Source organism: Gigantopelta aegis, chromosome 4, assembly GCF_016097555.1.
Source record: "Gigantopelta aegis isolate Gae_Host chromosome 4, Gae_host_genome, whole genome shotgun sequence".
NCBI classification, from domain to species: Eukaryota; Metazoa; Mollusca; class Gastropoda; order Neomphalida; family Peltospiridae; genus Gigantopelta; species Gigantopelta aegis.
Genome location: NC_054702.1, coordinates 22525790 through 22551004, shown reverse-complemented (window position 1 = coordinate 22551004; position 25215 = coordinate 22525790). Strand labels below are relative to the sequence as shown.

Here is a 25215-nt window from a genome sequence, read left to right as displayed (position 1 = left end):
GAAAATGTATTTAATTTATACGTTACGTCATCGAAAAATGCTCCATTGGTCAGAAACATTTTACAATGGTTGTAAACTCAGGACTGTCCCTTTAAGGCTTGTGACTGGTTGCTCCACAGTGATGACCGTCATCAGATCCATACCATCCAGTAATATGAGGATGTCCCAAATAGACTGTTCCATGGCATGTGAATTAACCTGAAATTGATTACTGTAGATGGACATAGCCAGAGGAGGGGTCCATGGGGACAATGCCATCACACCTCTTACCCTCACCTCCATGTTATACATTTCCCTGTCACATTACATAATCCATAGACAATGTGCTTGCCTCCCCAATATAAAATCTTGCCTATGCCAGTATTACTGTATGATGAGAAAGTTAACTACCCATAAATATGATTTAGTTGAGGGGAAACCTGGTTTTTGAGGATGTGTAAGAAATAAAATATTACATTTTGCTCATTGGATACATTTTTTAAATAACTTGTAAGATAAATGGTATTCTTATGGCCACTCATGTAGTATTATCTATATGTACTTTCTCACAGGCATGACAACACACCACAGCATTTGATGCATCAGTTAAAGGCCACTGTGTGTGATGGACCACCCTCCATGCATCCATCAAGTGCAAACCGGTCTCGGTGGCGTCGTGGCAGGCCATCGGTCTACAGGCTGGTAGGTACTGGGTTCGGATCCCAGTCAAGGCATGGGATTTTTAATCCAGATACCGACTCCAAACCCTGAGTGAGTGCTCCTCAAGGCTCAATGGGTAGGTGTAAACCACTTGCACCGACCAGTGATCCATAACTGGTTCAACAAAGGCCATGGTTTGTGCTATCCTGCCTGTGGGAAGCACAAATAAAAGATCCCTTGCTGCTAATCGGAAGAGTAGCCCATGTAGTAGCAACAGCAGGTTTCTTCTCAAAATCGGTGTGGTCCTTAACCATATGTCTGACGCCATGTAACCGTAAATAAAATGTGTTGAGTGCGTCGTTAAATAAAACATTTCTTTCTTTCTTTCCATCAAGTGCGAGGTGCGAGACGTAGGCCAATGGTAAAGTGCTCGCTTGATGCACGGTCGGTCTGGGATCGATCCCAGTCAGTGGGGCCCATTGAGCTATTTCCCGTTCCAGCCAGTGCATCACTACATGTCAGAATTACCAATGTTTGACATCCAATAGATGATGATTAATTATACAATGGGCTCTAGTGGTGTCGTTAAACAAAACAAACTAACTTCAATAATAGGTTTTAAAAGTACAAAACATTTTATTTTAGTTTTGTATGAAGGTTAAGAATTGCAACATTCTCAATTTAAATGTTAATATCTCTCTCTCTCTCTCTCTCTCTCTCTCTCTCTCTCTCTCTCTCTCTCTCTCTCTCTCTCTCTCTCTCTCTCTCTCTCTCTCTCTCTCTCTCTCTCTCTCTCTCTCTCTCTCTAACACACACTCATAGTGTGCACCAAACACACTCACACACACCACAAACACAAACCAGAGATGATTGGGACTAGATAGTTCCTCGGAGCAGACAATGTTATTTTCCTAAACAACTCAGTCTTAGTTTAATAAAGAACTGTAATAAAATTTATAGACAACAGATTATGGAAATTGAGTTTATTTATACATTTATTTACAGGTATATACAATACCAACTGTAACATCAACACTATATAAGTTATAACAAACTGTACATAATTTGACATATCTGGTAACTTCAGGTTCCATGAATTAAACATTGTTAACATTTTGCTAATCAAATGGGTCATTCAAATCTGTTCTATGATGTAAAAAAAATGTATTTACCATCACATTTTGTCTTCAACGATACTTGTTATTTAAAAGTGTTCTTTGATATCGGAGATATGAAAATCAACTAGCCAATATTTTGTTGAGGTCGATAACCAAACTGGCTATTTAAATGACTTTTGTCAAAACAACTCCTCGACATTCTCTTGAAGTCAATAACTATACTTGTCATATAAAAGTGTTCTGTGATGCTAAAATATCTCATTTCGACTTTGTTGTCAATGAAACTTGTCGTTCAACTGTCTTCTTTGTTGTTAAAATAAACAGTTGACCTTCTCTTGAGTTCAGTAACCAAACTTGTCATTTAAATGTGTTCTGCCATCTCCACACTGACCTGCAATGAAAAAGAATAGTCTACAAACAGAACAGCACAAATTGTGTTCACTAATCAGTTTTAAAGGGTGAATAAATTAAACAATTATTTGCTATCTTCTGATTTTAACCATAACTTTGCTGTTTTTCTGGGGACAACAATAACAAATTACCCCAGCCCACACTTATAAAAGACCAACCCCAAACAAACAAAAACACTCATAAAAACAAAAAACCTAAACAAACAAAAAACTAAACAAAAAAGAACAATATCCAATTATTTTCATGGGATTATTCATTTAAAGTTCATGCCTTAATATCTTTTAAAAAAATAACAACAGAATAAAGCTTGTGTGGTTTATTTTTAAAACTAATTGCATCCTAAACATACAAGGAGGTGTCTGTACACCCATTCATTTTGCATGACATCAACAAAAGCCACCTATTACGGGAATGCATGTGATGGTTTGTGGAATAGCTCTTACCTTTTGGAGGCATCCAAACAGCATAATCCGGATCTGACACATCATAGTCATCCTTCAATGTACCAGTCTTTTTGGACTTTTTCTCCTGAAAAATAATTAGACATGAATTATTTTACATATATATATATATAGATATAGATATATAGATATATAGATATATAGATATAGATATATAAATGACTGTATATGTATATATGTATGTGTGTGTGTGTGTGTATATATATATATATATATATATATAATTTTAGATGCAGTAATGGTTTGTTAATAAGATTTAAAAGTAAAATGAAACTTTAAAAAAAAACCTTTGAAGTAAAGATGAAGCCAAGATCACCTGACTTTAACAATTTATTATTTTTTAAAGAATTTTTAAGACAGTTGACTACACTAATCTATTAATGAGGAAGCATGACAGTATATATTTTTTTCATTTCAATATATTGAATATATTTCAATATATTGTGTTATATATTCAATATATTTTTTTCATTTCAATATATTTCAATTATATTGACCTAAACTCTATTATATTGGGATAAAACAAAAATATACTGACTGAATTTTTTATTAATTCACTGGAACTTCTTTTTGATGATTTCTTCTGTACTGTGAGATCTGTTTGTGTATCTACAAAAACATAAAAAAATCATTTGAGAAACTGAACATGATGAAGATCATCTAAACATTAAAACACACAACATCAAATGAATGAATGTATAGAATAAATAATATCAACTAAACCATGGGCCTAATTCACTAAACTCTCGCAACTTTGCGATCTCACAGTGCAATGCTAAAAGACTTGCAAAGAGGATGCTTTGTTGTCTAGCAGAGCTTAAGAGATCTTTGCAAATTAGGCTCCATACCTCAAATGTCAAGAAAATTATAATTTCAAGTTTATAATGACAAAACCAATCTCAATTTTACATCTGTGTTATATTATTTAGTATTTTAAAAAAACCTAAATGTTTAACATCCAAGGCAGGTGATGTTGCAGTTTTAACATCCTAAATACTGAAGAGTTAAAAAACCCAACAATAAAACAACACACAAGTTAAGAAATATTTCTGTGTAGCACAGAAACACAAAATAAATATACTGATGGAAAGAAATAAGGGAACACATGGTATAGTAAACCAAATTTAGTTCACTACTAGCATAGTAATGTCTGTATAACAATATAAAGATGTCATATGGGATTGACTGTCTGTAATGTGAATGGAGAAAACTTGGGAGTGTTTTCTCTTTTATAGATACATTACCTGTCCTCAAACAAGGGCACCTCCCCCCCACGCAAGTGGTCTGGTCCAAACATCCCAACAGCTAATGGGATGGCCTAAATTCTTCTACTGCATACTGCTCTCTAGTTCCGGTCACATGACTGTAACTTCCTTCTTTTTCCCTAAGCGCATCGCACGGAGAACAGGAAGTGGGGAGGCCCGGGCGGGATGAAATCTTGAGGACAGGTAATGTATCTATAAAAGAGAAAACATTCCAAGTTTTCTCCATTTCTATAGCCATTACCTGTCCTCAAACAAGGGCAGCATTCAAAATATGGTGGTGGGTGCCGAGATCCGTAGATGCTTGTGATAACTCCCCCAACCGGAAAGAGGCTGACTAGTGGAAGAATAAGGCCAACCTTGGTAAGCCCTCCTCCTAGGGATGCCCGTCACAGACCAATGCAGGTGATGTTAGTAACAACAACCAGAATGGTGGCATCCGTCAGCAGTGGCAGGTACGGCTCCCAGAACAAGGACCAGGAGGCGGCTGCCACATCTCATGCTGGTTCTGACAGGTGGGAAGTCGTAGCCACCAGGGATGCAGGTGTTAGGTAACCCTCACGTATTGAAGTGTTATTTGTTTCAATAACAAGCGACAACCTAATGAGGTGCATCCATCAGAACATTGAACAGAACAAGCCCCCCCGAGTGTTTTCTGTCTAGTACACCAAAGAACTGTTAGTTCAATAACAACAACAAATAACCACATGCAGTGCAGGGTAAAGGTTATCGAGACAAAAGTTCCAGCACCAGTGCGTGAACTGTGCAAAAGAACAAAAGTCTAAGCAATCCTCACCTGTCGATTCGGTGGACATCTCGGTATGCAGCCCAGAATCAGACAGACATCAACGGCGACGACTTGTATTCAACAGAGTCTGTGCAGCAACAACCGGACCCAGATGATGGAACCCCTCAACGTCTTCTGTGGAGACATCCCTCAGATAATAGTTGGCGAAGATGGAGTCCGTAGCCCAGAAACTGCCAGTGATGATGTGCTGAATGGATGTGTTGCAGTGCAGGGACATTGTGGCAGCCAAGGCACGGAGTTCATGCGGATTGGAAGCAGACGGAGCAGGTAAATCCTCCTTCTGATAGGCGGTCAGGATAGAAGACCGGATCCAGGTGGCCACCGTGTTCTTGGTAATATCCCTCAACCGACTCTGGTTACAGGACAGGAAAAGTCTTTTGCGATGTTGTCGAAAAGATCTGGTCCTCTCGATGTACTGGTGCAGGGCTCTAACAGGGCACAACGCCAAGTCCTCAACGTCCGCCGGACCAATGATAGAGGAGAGGGCCTGCACAACATACGAGCGAGGCGCTTGGTCTGGTAACTGATTCTTTGCAACAAAGTTCATGAGTAACCCCAAGTTGACTGCACGCCGATCTCAGTGAAAACGTACCAAGTCTACATCAAGAGCATGGAGTTCTGAGACACGGGCAGCCGTGACGAAACCGAGTAAAAACACCGTCTTCCGCGTCAAATCTTGCAGGGAAGAGGATTCGATCGGCTCATAAGGTGCGGTCGATAACGCTCGTAACACCAGATTCAGGTCCCATCTTGGTGGCCGAAACCGGTGTACTTGATCTTCAAGGCGAAACCCTTTGATCATCTTATGGATCTCAGGAATACCCGATAACTTTGTTCCAGTAGTGACATCACGAACAGTAGCGATGACCGAAATGTACCCAGCGATGGTAGACCCCTTCAATCGTAAAGTGGTCCGCAGATACAGCAAAAAATCAGCAAGACGAGGTATCTGAATCATCTGAGGTTTGAGTTTTTGCCGGACACACCATCGGTGAAAGCAAAGCCATCTGACGTTGTAAGCCGCAGTAGTAGATGATCTGTGCGCTTTCAAAATGGCCGCCGTAGACTGTGAAGAAAAACCTTTCTTCCTCAAACTCTTGGAGATAAAGTCCACGCGTGCAGTTGGAACAACTGCGGACGTGGATGGTATAGTCTTGACGTGGGATGCAGCAACAGATGATCCCAATCTGGCAGCGGTAAAGGATGTGGATCGGCAAGACGTATTAGATCTGGATACCACATTCTGGATGGCCACATCGGAGCAATGAGTAACAGGCGACAATGGTACAGCTGAAACCTCTGCAGCACCCTTGGAAGGAGGATTGGTGGAGGAAAAGCGTATGCGTCCATCTGTTCCCAGCTGATGGCCAATGCGTCGAGATCCAGAGCTTCGGGATCCGGCACCGGAGACACGTAAACCCTCAGCTGATGGTTGAATCGTGTGGCGAAAAGATCGATGTTTGGTGTCCAAAGTCTGTTGCACACCCATCGAAACGCTTCCGGATGGAGCATCCATTCCGTCGGCTGTGGAGACGACGGCCGGGACAATGTGTCGGCTAGTACATTGGAAACCCCTGGAATATGACGAGCCCGAAGTTGCAATGGAATTTCGTCGACCAGCTTGTAGAGACGATAAGTCAACTGCAGCAGACTGCTGGAGAGAGTTCTGCCCTGACGATTGATGTAAGCCGCCGCGGTAGTACTGTCTGTGGCCACCATGAGAGAGGCTTCTGTCAACATCTGTTGCCAATGAAGGATAGCGTAGTAGACTGCCAACAACTCTAGCAGGTTGATGTGGAGTCCGAGTTCGCCGGGAGACCACAGCCCTGAAGTAGTCTGGTTGCTTAGATGGGCTCCCCAACCTTCCAGTGACGCGTCGACGAACAGGTGATGAGTGGCTATGAAGGCCCGCATAGAGACACCTTCTAAGACGTTCGATCGGAGCTGCCACCACTGCAGGCTGGAGCGTAGATCGTCCGGGAGTGAGATGATCAAGTCCGGATTGTTGAAACGAACAAACGGGTTGAGAAACATCTGCAAGCGCCGCAACTGGAGACGACCTCCGAGTGTCAAATCCTGGGCGGAAGTGAGGAGACCCAGGAGACTCTGCCAACCGCGGAAGGTCATTGGAGCAGTGAGGGCTATTGGAGCAGTGAGGAAGCGGGACATCGGAGTCGTGATTCTGGTGAACAGCCATGGCGCTATGGATATCCCAAAGGGCAGGACTGTCCATTCGTAATGTCGACCCTGTAGCACGAACCGCAGGTAGTGATGAAAATCGGCATGCATCGGAACGTGCAGGTAGGCGTCCTTGAGATCTAGCGAGGCAAGCCAATCCCCTGGTCTGATCACGGCTATGACATCTCGCAACGTTAACATCTTGAAGGTCGGAGGAGACGACAGGTAGTGGTCGTTGAAAAACGCCAAGTTGTGGATCATTCGCAGCTCCGGAGAATCTTTCTTCGGTATGAGAAAGATGTCCGAGTAAAAGCCGGGTGTTAAGTGTGCTTCCGAAATGCTGCGAACGGCTCCCTTCTCCACCAGTTTGTTGACGGACTCCTGTAGAACCTTGACTTGCGCGACGGAATGCCGCGGTTCTCGAGGTGAAGTGGTCAATGGAGGGATGGCAGACAATTGCAGACGATACCCTGTCTTCAAGATCGACGTGACAAACTTATCTTGGCAAAGTGTCTGCCAGTTTTGCCAATAACGGCGAAGTCGACTTCCGACCATGGATCTTCCGACCGGTGTGTTGCACACCGGAAGCGTCAAAACCGAATCGTTGTTCTGGTTCAAAATCAGGGGCGGGCGTAGGTTGAAGCAATCTGAGCAGTCCACGATCTGTTGGCTGGCGTCAACGTCGACCAGGCTTCCCCTGGGTCCGAGCTGGAGGACCGGATGGTCGTCTGTCCGGAAACCGTCGAGAAGGTTGACCTCGAAAGGAACCTCTCCAGCGCTTAGATGGTGGTTGTGGAGTGAATGTAGACTTTCGCTTCGTGGATTCCAACGTCGAAATAAGTTGCAACGCTTTGACAGTTGCTGTCGACTGTTGGTCCTTATCATTGGCCTTCACCACATCAGAAACCTTGCCTGCAAACAGCTTCGTTGCGGACCACGGTTGAGCTAACAGCTCCTTCTTATGCTGGAAATCCAAAGTGAACTTTTTCAGATAAGCCTGGCGACGGTATTGCATCAACATCGAGGACATCGAAGTCACCGAAGACATCAGGAAAGCTAGCATCTGCGCCGATTGCTGAAACAGCGCGTAGCACCGTGCATCTTTTGCCTGGGTGGCCATCGCAGCAAGGAAAACGTCCAAGTAAGATAACACAAACAAGCAACGTCTCTGGGCAGTATCCATGGCTTGTACTTGTTTGTCCGTCAAATCCACAGTTGACGACTTCCCAAGACGGTGAACATCTTCATCCAAAGACGGAGCTCCATCTGTAAAGGGCATGTCAAACACTGGATACATACAGTGATTCCAAGACGGAAAGGTGACGAAGGACGCTGTGTCTTTAAAGGTGCGGTCTAAATCTGTCGCCACCTCGGATACGAGTGTACCGGCTGCCAAGGAACGGATCACCACATCTTCCGGAGGGACATCAGTCGCTATCATCGGTGTCGGTCCCTTCTTGGACGGCGCTGGTGGATGTGGCAAGGACGGCAACATGTCATAGACGGTCGCCAAGCAATCCCTCATAGTCATATGGTCAGGAGAGTCAGGCTCATCAAGGATAGAAACCGCTGTAGGCTCTGCATCTCCAAAGTCTCGAAGCACTCGAGCACAGGATCCGCCAAAACAGAAGCCACTGGTGAACCGGACCGTGGACGGTCCCGTCGAGAACCCTCGGAAGCTTCAATAGAAGGTCTGCGCTGCCGATCCACGGAACCCGTAGGGAGCCGTGCAGGTCGTGGGGAACGGCTACGGTCCCGGCTCCGCTGCGCCGAAGATGACTTCCCCGCTGAAGATCGGTGATCCTTGGAAGCCGTGGAACGTCTAACTGATTGAGTCGGCTTGTCAGAGGGCTGCGTAGGAACCGCAGGCCTGTCATCTGAAGTCTTGCATCCTGGAGACGCACCCCCCGAAGAGGGGACTGGAACCGGACCTGACCCCAAACCCGCCGGTTCTGGTAAGGTCACCATCGACGCCATAGTCTCTTTCAGCATAGTGGGTAGCATCGAACGTAATACTTCTGCTACGGAGTCCGCAATTGACGGCGAAGATTCCACTTTCTTGGCTCTCGCCGACACCACCTTCAAGTAAGCCGTGAACTCGACATTAGACAGGCCCGAACACAGGTCGCATCTCGAAGAGAGGCTACACGGAACACGGCAACCCGGACATAAATCATGAGGGTCGCCGCCTGCAGTGAACTTCTTACAGTGTAAACACGCTCATACCTGTCGCTGAACATTAACATCCGACATGATAATAAGTTTTCAATCTGTGAAAGAGAAAGAAAAAATCCACGACACAAACACAAAGCCGGTCAACAAAGACGCCATTTTGCAAATGGCGTCCGACACGACAACCGGCAATATACCAACAATTCATGTAAATAAACGCTTGAAAAGTCAAGCGAAATACGCGAAAAGACATACGAAAGGTCACGAAAACGAAGGTGAAACACATTTCACCCAAATACAAATACAAAACCAAAGGTCTTATAAAAAAAGTTGACTCCAAACAGAGCCAAGCAAAAGGACGTCCAGACCCTTTAGCTAAGAGAAAAAGAAGGAAGTTACAGTCATGTGACCGGAACTAGAGAGCAGTATGCAGTAGAAGAATTTAGGCCATCCCATTGGCTGTTGGGATGTTCGGACCAGACCACTTGCGTGGGGGGGAGGTGCCCTTGTTTGAGGACAGGTAATGGCTATAGAAATTGAATGTAAAGAACACAGTTATCTTCCTCATACTATGGATGAAGGCTCTGGTTGCTGTCATCGTTTGCTGGGTTTGTTTATGTGGTCCCTTATTTCTTTCCATCAGTATATTCAAGCCATACCTGGAGGTGGTAAAGTTGGACCTTTGACTTTTGAATCTGATTGTTTCTGTGTCAATTCTGAATCTTTCTGTGACAAGCTGGGTGCAGGAGATGTAAATAAATCTGAGTCTTTACCATCAGACCCAGATTTAGGGCTTTCCTCATCAGCTAGCCTCTTGCTTCTCATTGTCTCAGTTTCTGAGTCTGTCTTATCATCAGAAATGTCTTTAAATGATTTCTTTTCTGAATCTTCATCATCTTCATCTTCTTCCTCTCCACTTCCATGTTCGTCTGGTGTGAATTTTTCTGGCTAAAACAAATAAATACACAAAATGTCCCGATTATTTGATCACTACATACATGAGGGTTAGGGTTAGTTTTAAGCATTGAATAAACATTCTGGAGTACCTTATATTCTTGAGTATAGTGTTGAAGAGCATGTTGCCAGGTGAATTCAGTATACGGTGACAATAACTTGTACATTAAGTGACCTCATACACTTACAAGTGGTATACATGGTTATTGCACACTTACAATGTTTGAGGGAAAGCCAATAGTCCTGAGTGAGGGTCTATCTGCTGTCAATCAAAGCATCAAAAGAATGCAATATACATGCAAGTATGTTTATATGATAACTGACTTGTACCATGCCCCTAAATGACTGCATGACACCATATGGAAATTTGACTCAATGAGAGATGGGGTTTTAAAATATTTATTACACACTTTTGTTAATGGGAAAACAACCTAAGCATGGTGTAAGATACATGTAACATATTAACCCTCAATGTATTATTTAAATTAATTATGCTGATTGGTTGTAAACATTCAAAGCAGGTGTTTAAGCATTGTAAATATATGTAGTTACATGTGTGTAAGACATAAACAGGTGTTTAAGCATTGTAAATATATGTATGTAGTTACATGCGTGTAAGACATAAACAGGTGTTTAAGCATTGTAAATGTATGTAGTTACATGCATGTAAGACATAAACAGGTGTTTAAGCATTGTAAATGTGTGTAGTTACATGCGTGTAAGACATAAACAGGTGTTTAAGTATTGTAAATGTGTGTAGTTACACACGTGTAAGACATAAACAGGTGTTTAAGCATTGTAAATGTATGTAGTTACATGTGTGTAAGACATAAACAGGTGTTTAAGCATTGTAAATGTATGTAGTTACACGTGTGTAAGACATAAACAGGTGTTTAAGTATTGTAAATGTATGTAGTTACACGTGTGTAAGACATAAACAGGTGTTTAAGTATTGTAAATATATGTAGTTACACGTGTGTAAGACATAAACAGGTGTTTAAGCATTGTAAATATATGTAGTTGTTTAAGCATTGTAAATGTATGTAGTTACACGCGTGTAAGACATAAACAGGTGTTTAAGCATTGTAAATGTATGTAGATACATGCGTGTAAGACATAAACAGGTGTTTAAGCATTGTAAATGTATGTAGATACATGCGTGTAAGACAAACAGGTGTTTAAGTATTGTAAATGTATGTAGTTACACGTGTGTAAGACATAAACAGGTGTTTAAGTATTGTAAATGTATGTAGTTACACGTGTGTAAGACATAAACAGGTGTTTAAGCATTGTAAATATATGTAGTTGTTTAAGCATTGTAAATGTATGTAGTTACACGCGTGTAAGACATAAACAGGTGTTTAAGCATTGTAAATGTGTGTAGATACATGCGTGTAAGACATAAACAGGTGTTTAAGCATTGTAAATGTATGTAGATACATGCGTGTAAGACAAACAGGTGTTTAAGCATTGTAAATGTATGTAGATACATGCGTGTAAGACATAAACAGGTGTTTAAGCATTGTAAATGTATGTAGTTATATGCGTGTAAGACATAAACAGGTGTTTAAGCATTGTAAATGTATGTAGTTACACATAAGACATAAACAGGTGTTTAAGCATTGTAAATGTATGTAGTTACACGTGTGTAAGACAAACAGGTGTTTAAGTATTGTAAATGTATGTAGTTACATGTGTGTAAGACAAACAGGTGTTTAAGCATTGTAAATGTATGTAGTTACACATGTGTGAGACATAAACAGGTGTTTAAGCATTGTAAATGTATGTAGTTACATGTGTGTGAGACATAAACAGGTGTTTAAGCATTGTAAATGTATGTAGATACACGCGTGTAAGACATAAACAGGTGTTTAAGCATTGTAAATGTATGTAGTTACATGCGTGTAAGACATAAACAGGTGTTTAAGCATTGTAAATGTATGTAGTTACATGTGTTTAAAACAAACAGGTGTTTAAGCATTGTAAATGTATGTAGTTACATGCGTGTAAGAGATAAACAGGTGTTTAAGCATTGTAAATATATGTAGTTACATGCATGTAAGACATAAACAGGTGTTTAAGCATTGTAAATGTATGTAGTTACACGTGTGTAAGACATAAACAGGTGTTTAAGCATTGTAAATGTATGTAGATACATGCGTGTAAGACATAAACAGGCTTTGTAAATCTGGCCCATTATTTCATTTAATAAGGAATTCCTCTGAATTGTCACTATTGAGGAGGGTGTTGGAATACTATACACAGTGGTAGTTTGCTGTAAACAGCTGTTTAGTAGCTTGTTTTGTGGCCAAAGTATTTCTATGTCTGTCATTGTAAGAACAGGAAAGTTGATCATGATTTTTCATAACATCATTACCGGCTATTAAATGGACTGACTTTGTGACCAAACAAAAGTTTTGTTTTGTTTTGTTTAATGACACCACTGATGGTTATTCTGACTCGTAGTCATCAGAGGAAACCTGCTACATTTTTCCTAATGCAGCAAGGGATCTTTTATATACACTTTCCCACAGACAGGAAAACACATACCACAGCCGTTGTCCAATTGTGATGCACTGGTTGGAATGAGAGAAAAAAAAAAATCAGTTGAATAGGTCCACCGAGGTGATTCAATCCTGCGACGCAAGCACCTCAAGCGAGCACTCGACCGACAGCTAAATCCTGCCCCTTTGTGACCAAACAAAACGAAATTAAATAAAACCAGTAGTTTTATACCTGAGCAACTGGTTTCTTCACATTTGTTTTATGCATTTTCATTCTTCCCACCAGAGCTAAATTTGGCTTAACCAGTGGTTTATTCTGCAGCACTGGTCTGAAAACAAGAAGAAAAAGAAATAAGAATTATATAACATCTGTGTGCAATTAAAGACAGATAGACTAAATACAGTGTCAGTTAATGAAATGTGATAAAGACAGATAGACTAAATACAGTATCAGTTAATGAAATGTGATAAAGACAGATAGACTAAATACAGTGTCAGTTAATGAAATGTGATAAAGACAGATAGACTAAATACAGTGTCAGTTAATGAAATGTGATAAAGACAGATAGACTAAATACAGTGTCAGTTAACGAAATGTGATAAAGACAGATAGACTAAATACAGTGTCAGTTAACGAAATGTGATAAAGACAACTAGACTAAATACAGTGTCAGTTAATGAAATGTGATAACTCTGATGAAAGTTTATTTTATGTATTTCATAATTAGAAAATATTTCCAAATAGTTACAGAATAACGTGTACTTGTATGCATTAGTTTGTATCTAATCTGGAGTATTCTCAGAACATGTTTTTCTTCTATTTTTTATATCTTTGTTTATGTATTTCACAATTAGAAAATATTTCCAAATATTCACAGAATAACACTGTGCACTTCTGTGCATTATTTTGCATGTAATTTGGAGTATTCTCAGAACATCTGTTTTTCTTTCTTTCTTTTTCACTCTTTGTTTACCCATCAATGGAAACGTGAGCAGAACTGTTAACAATCATACTTGGTTGTGGTGGTGGAAAGTCATACTTTGGATCAATACAATTCAGCTATTAACAACATTGACAACATTTCATTTCTGTCAGTCAGATTCAACAAATTAAATATACCATTAATTTCTTTGACTCAATATTTGATATTTGTCATAAAAATAATGCACTTTTCTTCATGTTAAGCTGGAATTAAATATACATTCTTTCAACTATAAACAGCTTGATTCCTGTCAATATGTAACACAAAAATAAGAAATATATTTCTGTGGAATTAAAAACATTTCCCTACCATAATCTGATCTTGTATTTAAAACGTTTTTCTTAGTTTTTTTTTAATTTTGGGATTCTTTAGCTTTTTAAAATGCATTGAGATTGACAATCAATGACATTGTTCCAGGACTTATAGTTTGTAAGATATGGAGCCTAACCCGAAAACTGAAGGCAACAGTTCATGCCATCATCAGATTAAAAGCAGCCCACATGTTTAGAAAGGCCCTGTGTGGGTGCCATCAACTAAACACAAATATTTGATAAACACTGGCTTAAGGCACCTAATTATCTCTGGAAGTGTGGCCGGTTTTGCAATATTAACGAGACGCCTCAGCCTGATCTCTTCTTTCTTGAGCTCGATGAGCTGGCGTTTGAGAGACATCCGAGTCTTGGTGTCCATGACACCACACTTGATGGCCGACATGTACGCATCCAGCGCATCCTCTTCCTCGTCCTCAAACACTGCAGCATCTGGCGGGAAGACGTTAATGTGAGTAAGAGATGCTTTGTAAGCAAAATGGTAATTAATCAGAACTAGAAGGGTGTGCAAGGGACACCCCACTGGATGGATGATAAAATGGATGGATGGGTGGGTTTTGGGTGGGTGGGTTGATGGATGGATGGATGGATGGATGGGTGGGTTAGGTTTGTTAGTAGAAGGCTAGATGGACAGATTGGGTTTTGAGTGGGTGGATGGATGGATGGATGGGTGGGTGGGTTAGGTTGGTTAGTAGAAGGCTAGATGGACAGATTGGATATTGTATGTCTCTATGGATGGATGGATGCATGGGTGGGTTTTGGGTGGGCGAGTGGATGGATGAATGGATGGGTGGGTTAGGTTTGTTAGTAGAAGGCTAGACGGATGGATTGAAGATTGGATGGATCAATCCATATGGATGGATGGGTTTTGGGTGGGTGGGTGAGTGGATGGATGGGTGGATGGATAGCTAACATATTATGATGGAATTTTAATGACTTCATATAACATTATATATTACTTCACATCATATTTCGTATTATATTGCATCAATCATATCATATCATATCAAATATTGCATCATTCAGTGATGGGGGTCATTGAAATTTGCATCAATTATAGAGTAAAAGAATAATAAATGAGAGTTGAAACAGAGTATCAAAAAAACATGGGAAATAATCACCTATCATGAACTTTAGAGACAAACTTAATAATAACTGGAATCTACCTGGTTAAGTGTTTGTAACAAGAGCCTGGCTTGTTGCGATAGATACTAGATACTTGCTCTTGGTGGACTTATATACCACTTAATGCCGCGACTATACTTGTAGAAATGTTTTCTCTTGACTGGAAAGTCCTGCTCTTACAAATGATTCGTCTATTCCTTTATTGCAATCATGCCAATATATACCCTCCATCAGATACACCCACCCACCCTTCTTGCTTGAGGTGCTTGCGTCACAGGATCGAATCACCTTGGGGGAGCCCCACTCCCATGGCTAGTGATATTTAATGTTGGGCTAGTAAATAACTACTATTGCCATGCCCGATGGCTAGTGAAAAAAAGAAAAAGAGGTCAAATGTTGCAGTTAGGTCGATTTTGTAAAAATGAATATCCTGCCCCCACCCCGACCCCCCAATGTTAGTGTTTTTAAGCTTTATCTCACCCTTTAGGTGACATATCTTATTATTACTATTATTTAGTAAAATTGTATTAACTTTAAGTAAAGTAGGGCTAATGAATTTTTAATCGTGGCTAGTACATTTTTAAAATGACTGATTCCATGGCTAGTGTATTTTATAAAAAATTGTAGAAGCCCTGGATCCATTCAGCTGACTGGGTTTTTTTCGTTCCAACCAGTGCAACACATCTGTACAAAGGCTGTGGTATGTGCTATCCTGTCTGTGGGAAAGTGCATATAAAAGATCCCTTGCTACATTAGGAAAAATGTACTGGGTTTCCTCTGATGACTACGAGTCAGAATGACCAAATGTTTGACATCTAATAGCCAATGATTAATTATTTAATGTGCTCCAGTGGTGTCATTAAACAAAACAAACTTTAATCATCCATCCTTCTTTTGACTAACCTGCTTTAGCTTGTGCTAATTTCCTCTCTATTTCTTCTATTTGGTTAGAAATGTCCTTGTGTTTCTCTGACTGAAAACAGCATAACTTGTCAAATAAATACATAACAACATTTTAACAAATTATTATTTGTTTTTATATCTTCAACAAAATCAATCAATTTTATCAAAAATAAAATATATTTTCAGTCAATCCCATAAAATAAGGCTTTAAAGAAAAATTATATACATAAAATGAATAATTACAAAGTTTAAACAAAATAAGAGTCAGTTGTCAATAAATGTTCATTAGAAGGAATATAATAAATTTAAAATACCAAAAATCCCACATCATCTTATGATACAATTAGCATTTTGGGAAGTTCTCCATAACCATTTTATTTAGTGTTCAACTCAACCGAAATTGATTAAAATTATAACAGAAAATATCTCTTTCTACTTTTTATCAGTGCAAATGAAAAACATTTCACTTTTGTCTTTGTTGTATTTTTTGTTCTTTTAATGAAAAGAAAAAAAGAAAGAAAACATTTAACAAAAATAACTTAAAATGAGGTATTACAAGAGATGCAAATGTTTCTGCTTTGTCATGTTGTGATTTTCCCAACTTCTTCATTCGTAGTATCCGTTTCTTTTCAATAGTTCCTGTCCGGTCGAGAAACGTGTCTTCATCGCTGTCATAAAAATCATCATCTTCCCAGTTTTTTCCCTTACGCTGTCTGCTCGCTTAATGAAGATACAAAACAGATAAACATCATTTATTTTAAATAGAGACACATTAAAGCCGCAGTCTCTAGGATATTTTCAATATTTCAACATTTAGAATAGATTATCCAGTTCTGTTTCGTACCTATATGGCAACATATTTCACTTTTAGTTCACCATGTTGGTACAAACAAACATTATCTTTGGTTATTTTCCTAAATTAGTAAGCTATTATAACTCAGACTTTACTTGATTTGCACAACTGCTGAATTTGTAATATTGAAAACATTTAACTGTCAGCTAAGTGGCTGACTCAACTACAACATGTTGCTGAATATTTATGGGATGACACTTTACCAAGTTTGGGTGGTGGATTTGTCCTGAAATTTTGAGGATGCCCTGCTGTTGTCATAAGTGTTAAATGTAGCATCAACATCAAACATGTCAAACCAATCACACTATTCTACCTTACATTTTGTCAAAATATTAGTTATGTATCAGTAAATTTATTGAAGCAATCTATTGTCCCTTGAAGCAATAGAGCTCATTAGAGAATACAAGATATTAGAAATATCTTCCTTAAAAATATTAAGCAACCAACCCCCCCCCCCCCCCCCCACACCACCACCCCCCCAAAATCAAAACAAATCTACACTACAAAACATGAACAATTCACAAGTTATGAGATGGCTAAAAATGAATCTTAAAAGTACAGAAACACTGTCAGGGTACCATTCTGAATTATCACATTGCGAGAAACATATCTGATATTATTATTTTAACCAGTGAACGAATTCTCAAGGAGGTTCTCTACCATGTTTCGATGCTCTGAGCACTCCCAACTTGTCGAGGATTCTGCAGGCCTCCAGCGCACAAACAACAACAGCATCCTTCCTCTTTCCCGACACAACAGCTTCTGCAACAATCGGTTCACCGGTGGGACTGTCTACAGGGAGTCTACAAAAGAATAACAACGACTTATAGAAGTCCAACTCAAAAATGTTCTTGTTAAGTGGTGAGGTTGACAAATGAAAAGAAAATATGTACAAGCCTAAATGCATGTACAGCGAGAATAAGTTAGCCACGTTTAACAAATTATGAAAATAGAACTGTAACCCCTCCTTGTGGTCAGTTAGCTCAACTGCAGATGGATGGATGGATGGATGGATGGATGGACGGGCTGACGGACACACAGACAGACACAGACAGGATATATGGATGGAGACAGCCCAATGGACAGAAAATGTCAATACTACAATATACATAAAATGTGGGCGGCAGTCACGCGGGCATCTCCTATCGCTCTTGTAGCAATTTTTTACGCTTGCCGCCCACTGCTGCATGGGTGAATTTCCATTTGTCAAGTGTTCTCGGCATTTATTGAGGAAATAGTTGAGTGTTTATGGTTGTTTCTTTTGGGGATTTTTTTTTCCGGAAATATTGCCATATTGCTTTTCCTGTAGTATGTTGTGAACCCACCATCTCCTTTTCTCCTTCTGCCTCTTTCTTTCAGCATGCAGGTAAAGTAATAGGATAGTTTCATCATCGTCATCATCGCTGGACGACAATGATAATGATGGAGGTGACGAATCATTAACAATATTCATAGTTGAAAAATAGAGAAAAAAAAAGCAAAACTAGAAAAATGGCTTTTGTATGTGATTTGCCACTTGCCAGACACATTCAGTATGTTTTCTTTTTCTGCTTGAGTGCCACTTGCCGCCTGCGTGGTGTCCTGTGTATTCTTAACTCCTTCAGTACAACAAACATTTTAAATTATTTTCCATCTTGGTGTGCTTTCACTGTGATGTGTAAAAGCTTACAACAGAAAATCAATGTATACTACTCAAAAGAATTTAAGGGTCAGACGATATTTTCGACATTATTTTCTAAATGTCAATTATAATAGCTAGACCATAATGTCACGCATGGTATTGTTCCATTTTGACGAAAGTGGGTCCAAGCAACCCATAAATGAATAAAAATCCACTGTCATTGACACTGTCGACTAGTTCTAATGGCGAAAACATGCTTACATTGGCACGTAAATTAGGGCGAAAGCGAAAGGTCTGCTAAGTGCCCATAACTTGCTTTTTCACAAAGCGCTTCATTTGTACGCTTTGCATGTGTATTCCATGTTCCCAATGCTGAATTTCCGTATAATTGGAGCTTGCGTTCGTGTACGGTGCACACTCCAAATTCGACAATGGTACGACGTCAACTGACTATCGAAGATCGAGGAAGGGCTATTGCTTGGCTTCAGGATGGCAATACGCAAAGAAATATTGCTCTGAGACTTGGTGTCAGTCAGAGTGTCGTTGGCCGATTGTGGCAACGGTACCAAGCAACGAATTCTGTTCGAAATCGTCCACGTTCGGGAAGACCCCGAAGCACTACAAATAGAGAGGACCGCTACAACACCAATATGGCTCTACGTCAACGCACAACCACTGCACGCCGATTACGTGACAATCTGCGGACTGCGACTGGAACTCGAGTGTCTGATCAAACCATACGCAATCGTCTGAGAGCCAATAATCTACGCTGCCGTCGCCAGGCTGTTCGACCACCACTCCTACCACGTCACAGAACGGCCAGACGTCACTGGTGCACACTTCATCTGCGGTGGCAACGTGTTCAGTGGGGTCGAGTGATGTTCACTGATGAGTCCAGGTTTAGTCTCTAGTTCAACGACAGTCGGGTTCGTGTCTACAGACGTCCTGGGGAGCACTTCGCTAACGTTAACGTTAGACAACGTCACCGGTTCGGTGGTGGCAGCGCCATGGTGTGGGGCGGCATCTCTATCCACCACAGGACCCCCCTCTATGTGGTGGATGGCAATCTGAATGGAATCCGCTATCTGAATGAGATTATCCGGCCGTTGGTTCTCCCAGGCCTTCAGCAGATTGGCGGCGGGGCAGTTCTGCAGGATGACAATGCCAGACCCCACCGCGCCAGGGTGGTAACGGACTTTCTCAGACAACAAGGTATCGCCAGGATGGATTGGCCAGCATATTCGCCTGACTTGGCCCCAACAGAGCACGCCTGGGACGAATTAGGCAGGAGAGTTTGGGATAACCATGCCCCTTCGGCCAACCTTCATGATCTGGGTCAACTTCTTATGGCAGAGTGGCAGGCCATTCCCCAAGAGTTCTTCAGACGTCTGATCAACAGCATGAGGCAACGATGTGTCGAGTGTATTCGCGCCAAGGGTGGATTCACACACTATTAAACGAATGTTCTAATGTGTAAAATCCATGTTTGACAACCTTCAACTTTGACAGCATGTCATGTGACTTTCTTGTATACAGTGACGTTTATTTGTGGTTTTTTGTAAATATGGAACAAATAAATTAAATTTTTGGTGTAGTTTACATCATCAATCTAATACACTCTGAAACTTATTTGGTTATAAATTTTTGACCCTTAAATTCTTTTGAGTAGTATACATACTTTTGACAGGAAGCCACCATTATGAAAACAGTAAGTTTCTGGAAATGTTTTCAGTACTTACTCAACTGTACACTTATGCTTGCCAGTGGCTGCTTCAACAAACTGATAATCTGGCAGGTCATATCCTGCAACAGATGAAACAGTGGTAGTGAGTCAACTGGTATTATATTGCACAAATGAAATATGGGGTAGCAACGACACATAACATAATGTTTCTTCATTTGGTTACTTCACAGCCATTTTAACGTGGACATTATACAATTAATATAAGGTTATACAATGTACAACAGCATGTCAGATAAATTTGAATCATGAATATAACATCTGACTGTTGACTATTTTTTAATACAGTAACAAAATTCTAAAATACTACCATTACTGTCAATGTGACAAACAATACTAAACAATTTTTTTTTTGTTACAACTTATAATCTCAACCACCTACTTTAGTAGTGGGTGGATCAGTCAGTTTGTGTATATTAGAAAATAAATGGTACAGGTAAATCTATATTGAAAAAAATGGAAGAGAAACAATGGAAAAATCAATTGTCCAAAAATTAGACCGGGTGCAGGCTTTACCATGAGCAAAATCAAGGTGAGCTGAAGTTTCAATTAAATTCATTAAAATGTTTATAATTGCAAGGCAATCAATTTGCATAATCTCTTCTAAAGGGGTGACATATAGCTAAAGGGGTGACATATAGCTAAAGGGGTGACATGTAGCTAAAGGGGTGACATGTAGCTAAAGGGGTGACATGTAGTTTGGTGGTAGAGCACTCGCTTGATGTGTGGTTGGTCTAGGATCGATCTCCGCTGGTGGGCCCACTCAGCTATTTCTCATTCCAGCCAGTGCACCATGACTATATCAAAGGCTGTAGTATGTTCTATCCAGTGTCTGTGGGATTGTGTATATATATAAAAGATCCCTCACTACTAATGCAAAAATGTAGCAAGTTTCATCTCTTAGACTATAATGTCCATTTACCAAATATTTTACATCCAATAGTTGATGCTTAATAATTCGCTGTGCTCTAGTGGTGTTGTTAAACAAAACAAACTTTTAACTTTTTCAAAACTTCCCAGGCGAGTGTGGACTAGAGTAAGAATGATCATTTGCCTTTCTTGGTGAAGACTGGGCTGACTCTTTAAAGCCAGATGGTTTACAACAGCGCTGTCTGCACAGTATAGCATCATAACTTACCCTCCCGTTCAAAGTATCCTTTGAGAGCTTTCTTTGGGTCATCAACGTAGAGGTGTTCATCCTTTGGTACCAGAGACACAAGAGGATTCCCTTCTTCAGGCTCCTCAGCATCTTCACCTGAGAGTTGCAGACATATTGGTATACATGTAATGAATTACAAAAACAAACATTCCAGGCCAACATTGGAACAAATTGAGGTTTAGCCAATTTGGTTAATTTGAGGAATATTTTATTAGCCAATGTCTAAATTTCGTAGCCATTTTGTATAAAAATTAGCAACTGGCTAATTTGGCAATGTACAGGGTCAGCTGAAGGTATGAAATAGTGCTGCTTACCGATGCCCCAGGAACATCCCTCACTGTCATGCCTCTGTTGCTCTAAGTCAACTCTCAGCTGTTCTTCCTGCATATCAGCTTGTCGCAGTACTTCCGCTTCTCTCTTGTGATGTTCTCGCTGCTCCTTTAACTCTGTTACCGACAAACTGGATTCTTCTTCTTGATCATCTTCTGGCCCCTTAATAGAAAGGAAAGTAACACCTGTAGGTATTTTGTTTTTAAACAGCATCCCATCATATTATATTAACTACAACTTCTGTATGATGTACATGTAAGTAATTAACATACATTGTATTTTATTTAACTGAAACACTTTATAGCTTGGATGTGTGATGATCTTCATGTACTCTACATTTAAAAATAAATGCTTAAATAAGTGTAATTTTTCTGCAGTTTAGATCAAATCAGATTATCCATTCTGTACTTAAAGGCATACTGTCACAGACCACTGACCTATTAAATGGCATAACAAAGTATTACCTAAAAAAATATAAATTTGATTTGTCCCTAAATGTACTTTATTCAACCATCTATGTAACCACCATACTCCATTTACTAAAGATATTTTGTAAAAATAACTGAATTATAGCAATGGTCCACAATTCAAAAGCTAATATTGCCAAGAGGGTTGACATGGATTTTATTCCATCATGGTTCAGTTATGGTGATGTGATAGCTAGATTTGGTTTCCAAACATTAATGTAATTATCATTATTTATACGTTTTTAGAGAAATGAGGTCCTTAAATCTGTGTCATCTATTCATGAGGTATTCATGCCGATATTGATTAATATGTAACATACATTTATGCATCTTTTAGATGTACAGAGCTCACTATATGTACATGTTATTTTTTTGGTACCAATGAATTTGTAATATTTATTTGTTATAATTTATATAATCATAATGTACACTGTATGTACACAAATAATATTAGCTACAGTAATAGAATATAAATGGTCATCATTACAAAATGTTACAATATCATAACTAATGATTTTTTTTTTATTATGATTAAATATTTATAGTATTAGGCCTACAGTTCTACCAAATTGAAAGGGGGAAAAACAGGGTTGAAAATTAGCAGTCACCCGGTTGCCCGTGGCATCCTTTGTTGGCGAAGGGCGACTAAGAATTTTAAAAAGGTAGTCCGTTCGGCAACCATCGATTTTAGAGTCTGGTGAGTATGGCACTATCAGTTAAAAAAGAAACACACTGAAAATGAATTGAATGACCAATGTGAAAAAAAACACTGCGTCTCTGCTGGTGCGAACAACAGATCTGGATGTTCTATAGTTTGACAGCGCCGGACTGACTCAGTCTCAGCTTCTACGATTTTGGTCTAGGGTTGTAAACAAATATAGCTCAAACCATACTGTAGACACTTGAATTGTTTTTTTTAATTTCGTCGGCTTATTGTAATGGGATGGATATACTATAATTATCTAGTAAACCTGCTTTTTGACATTATTAAATGTTATGGTACAAATTAATCCTATTTAATTACCTTACTAGTATTTTATTCTGGAACAAAATCAAAATTTATCTTGTAGTTTTAACTCACACTAACAATGAAATTTTCGACTGCTACAATGATTATTCCAAAAGTCAATTAATTGGCATGTAAATATAAAATTCATATAAAAACATATTAATTTATTAAATTGTAAACCCATACCATCTGAAAGAACTTTTTTTCAGTGTAAATAGTAAATAAAATATTTATAAAACTTCATAGGTTTTTAAAATGTTTTCTGATACAGGTTTTACGGCAATTGATGGAACATCTGAGGTAATCTGAAGGACAAAACCATAATACAATACGAGATCAGGGCCGTATCTCTGCAACAATGCAGTCGAATGGGTATTTTACAAAATAGTGGATGATTCCATCAATTCTTATCCAGTGCTTTGTGTATAGGACAGCCACTCTCTAGGAAATCCTTTACTGGAGAGTTCATCCCTTTGCATTGCCATAAAGAGGACTGCCACTCAAGACTAATTTACTAAAACGCGTGCAGTTCTACTTCTTAAGGCTTTAGTCTCTTTGTACTGCATTATTGATTACTTCATAGACAATGCAAGTGAAGCTGCATAAATTAGCTGTTCTAGCATTTTTCTTTACACCTGTATTAAAAATTATATTTAATCTGTATCATTTAATGGTAATTTGTAAAGAAACATTTTTATTTATAATGGATTTTTTTTTTCAAAAATGTTATTTGGGTTGGTATGGGTTTAAAACTTAATAATATGTTTTAAAATATGAATTTTAACTTTATTCATTATGAAATTACATGCCAATTCCTTATTTTCCTTTTGATGCAAACCATGCCAAATGGACTATATATACATGGTTATTATTATACATGGTTGTTATTCAAAAGAAAATTTTATTTTTGATTTTCACTGTGCAGTTAAATTGGAGGGCTAGTTGAACTTGAGAAGGGCCAGTAAGATTTTTCTTCAACTGGCCTTGCTGGTGACCATGGTTTTCATGTTCATTTTCAACCCTGGAAAAAGTGGTAATTACTTGTAACACATGAAGTCTTGTACTTCCACCAAATTTGACAACATGGCCCACTCTAACACGATGATAAACTTTGGGCTTAACTTTTATTTTGTTAACCCATGTTCCGTGCGTACTGTCCAAATCATACAAGTACCAGCCTTTGTTGTGCTCGTCGGTATGATCCTGACAATACTGTAAGACGGCATGGTAACGAGACAGAGAAGGATGTTCTAAAGTAAAGTCACAACTGGGCAGTCTCCCAAAAACATAAAAAGGTTTTGTTCCTGTCAAGTTAATCGTGTCAATTATTGCTCCATTTTTCAAAACTTCAAAATTGTATTGTTCTTCTGGTATCCCGCTCCATGTGGGTTCTTTGTAAGGAAAAGCTATCTGTGCTTGTTTTAATATTTCATCTGGAGAAAGTTCGGCAGGTTTCACATGTGGTAAGCGTTGTTTTGTAACACGGTCACCGTCACTTTTTAGTTTGTCACTGGCGACAGTATCACTGTCAGTAGTCTGAGCAGAGTTGTTTTGTGAATCGCCTGGCTCTGTGTTAGGTTTATCTGTCGTTTTTAATTTGCATATGCCCTCTGGGATTTTAAAGCTGTCTTCCTTCACGGTATTGTTCTCACAAACTGGTGACGGATCATTATTTGTATCGTCCTTTTCGTTCGTATTACTCTCCTCATGTGTTTTCACCGACTCACAACTTACATTGTCCGCCATTTTGTCTTTATTTATATCAGAGTGCTCTCCCATGGAACATTGAAACAAATCCAAGGCTGAATTCGGGCGACATACTTACATCGTACGAGCGTAATTGAAAGTTAAAGTTTGTTTTGTTGAATCTGACATATAATCCGTCTAAGAAGAAACCTCTATATGTTTTCATTAGCATCAAGGAATCTTTTATATGCAGTTCCTCACAAACAGGGCAGCACGTACCACCGTGTCCCCACCCTGCTCCAAGCAATTTGTTTTTGTTAAAGGAAGGGTCAACTCAAACAAGAGCCTTATGTGTTGTAAAGATGCATACCCGGACCACCAACACATACTGACACTTTAACAGATGAAAAACGCGTAATTTTAGAGTTAATTAAAAAAAACCCACATGATTATTCCTGCTAACTGGGGGCAGCCATTTTGTTTCGTTTTTGTGACGTCCGGT

The 25215-nt window shown here is 39.4% G+C and overlaps 1 protein-coding gene across 2 annotated transcripts; it reads right to left on the bottom strand.

Moving 5' to 3' along the window:
• Positions 1-1607: 1607 nt before the first annotated feature.
• Positions 1608-24938, bottom strand: LOC121369918 (kanadaptin-like). Of its 2 annotated transcripts, none has more exons than XM_041494999.1 (13): positions 24069-24938; positions 21536-21713; positions 21201-21317; positions 20061-20124; positions 17361-17503; positions 16404-16567; positions 15848-15917; positions 14062-14251; positions 12740-12836; positions 9823-9997; positions 3168-3238; positions 2612-2696; positions 1608-2148 (listed from the first exon to the last, which is right to left on the bottom strand). In XM_041494999.1, exons 1-13 carry the CDS (start codon positions 24804-24806, stop codon positions 2099-2101), a joined length of 2142 nt encoding a protein of 713 aa, XP_041350933.1. In that variant the 5' UTR covers positions 24807-24938; the 3' UTR covers positions 1608-2098. The 2 variants fall into 2 exon arrangements, with proteins under 2 accessions (XP_041350933.1, XP_041350932.1); XM_041494998.1 differs by having other exon boundaries at positions 9709-9997; positions 24069-24813.
• Positions 24939-25215: the final 277 nt, after the last annotated feature.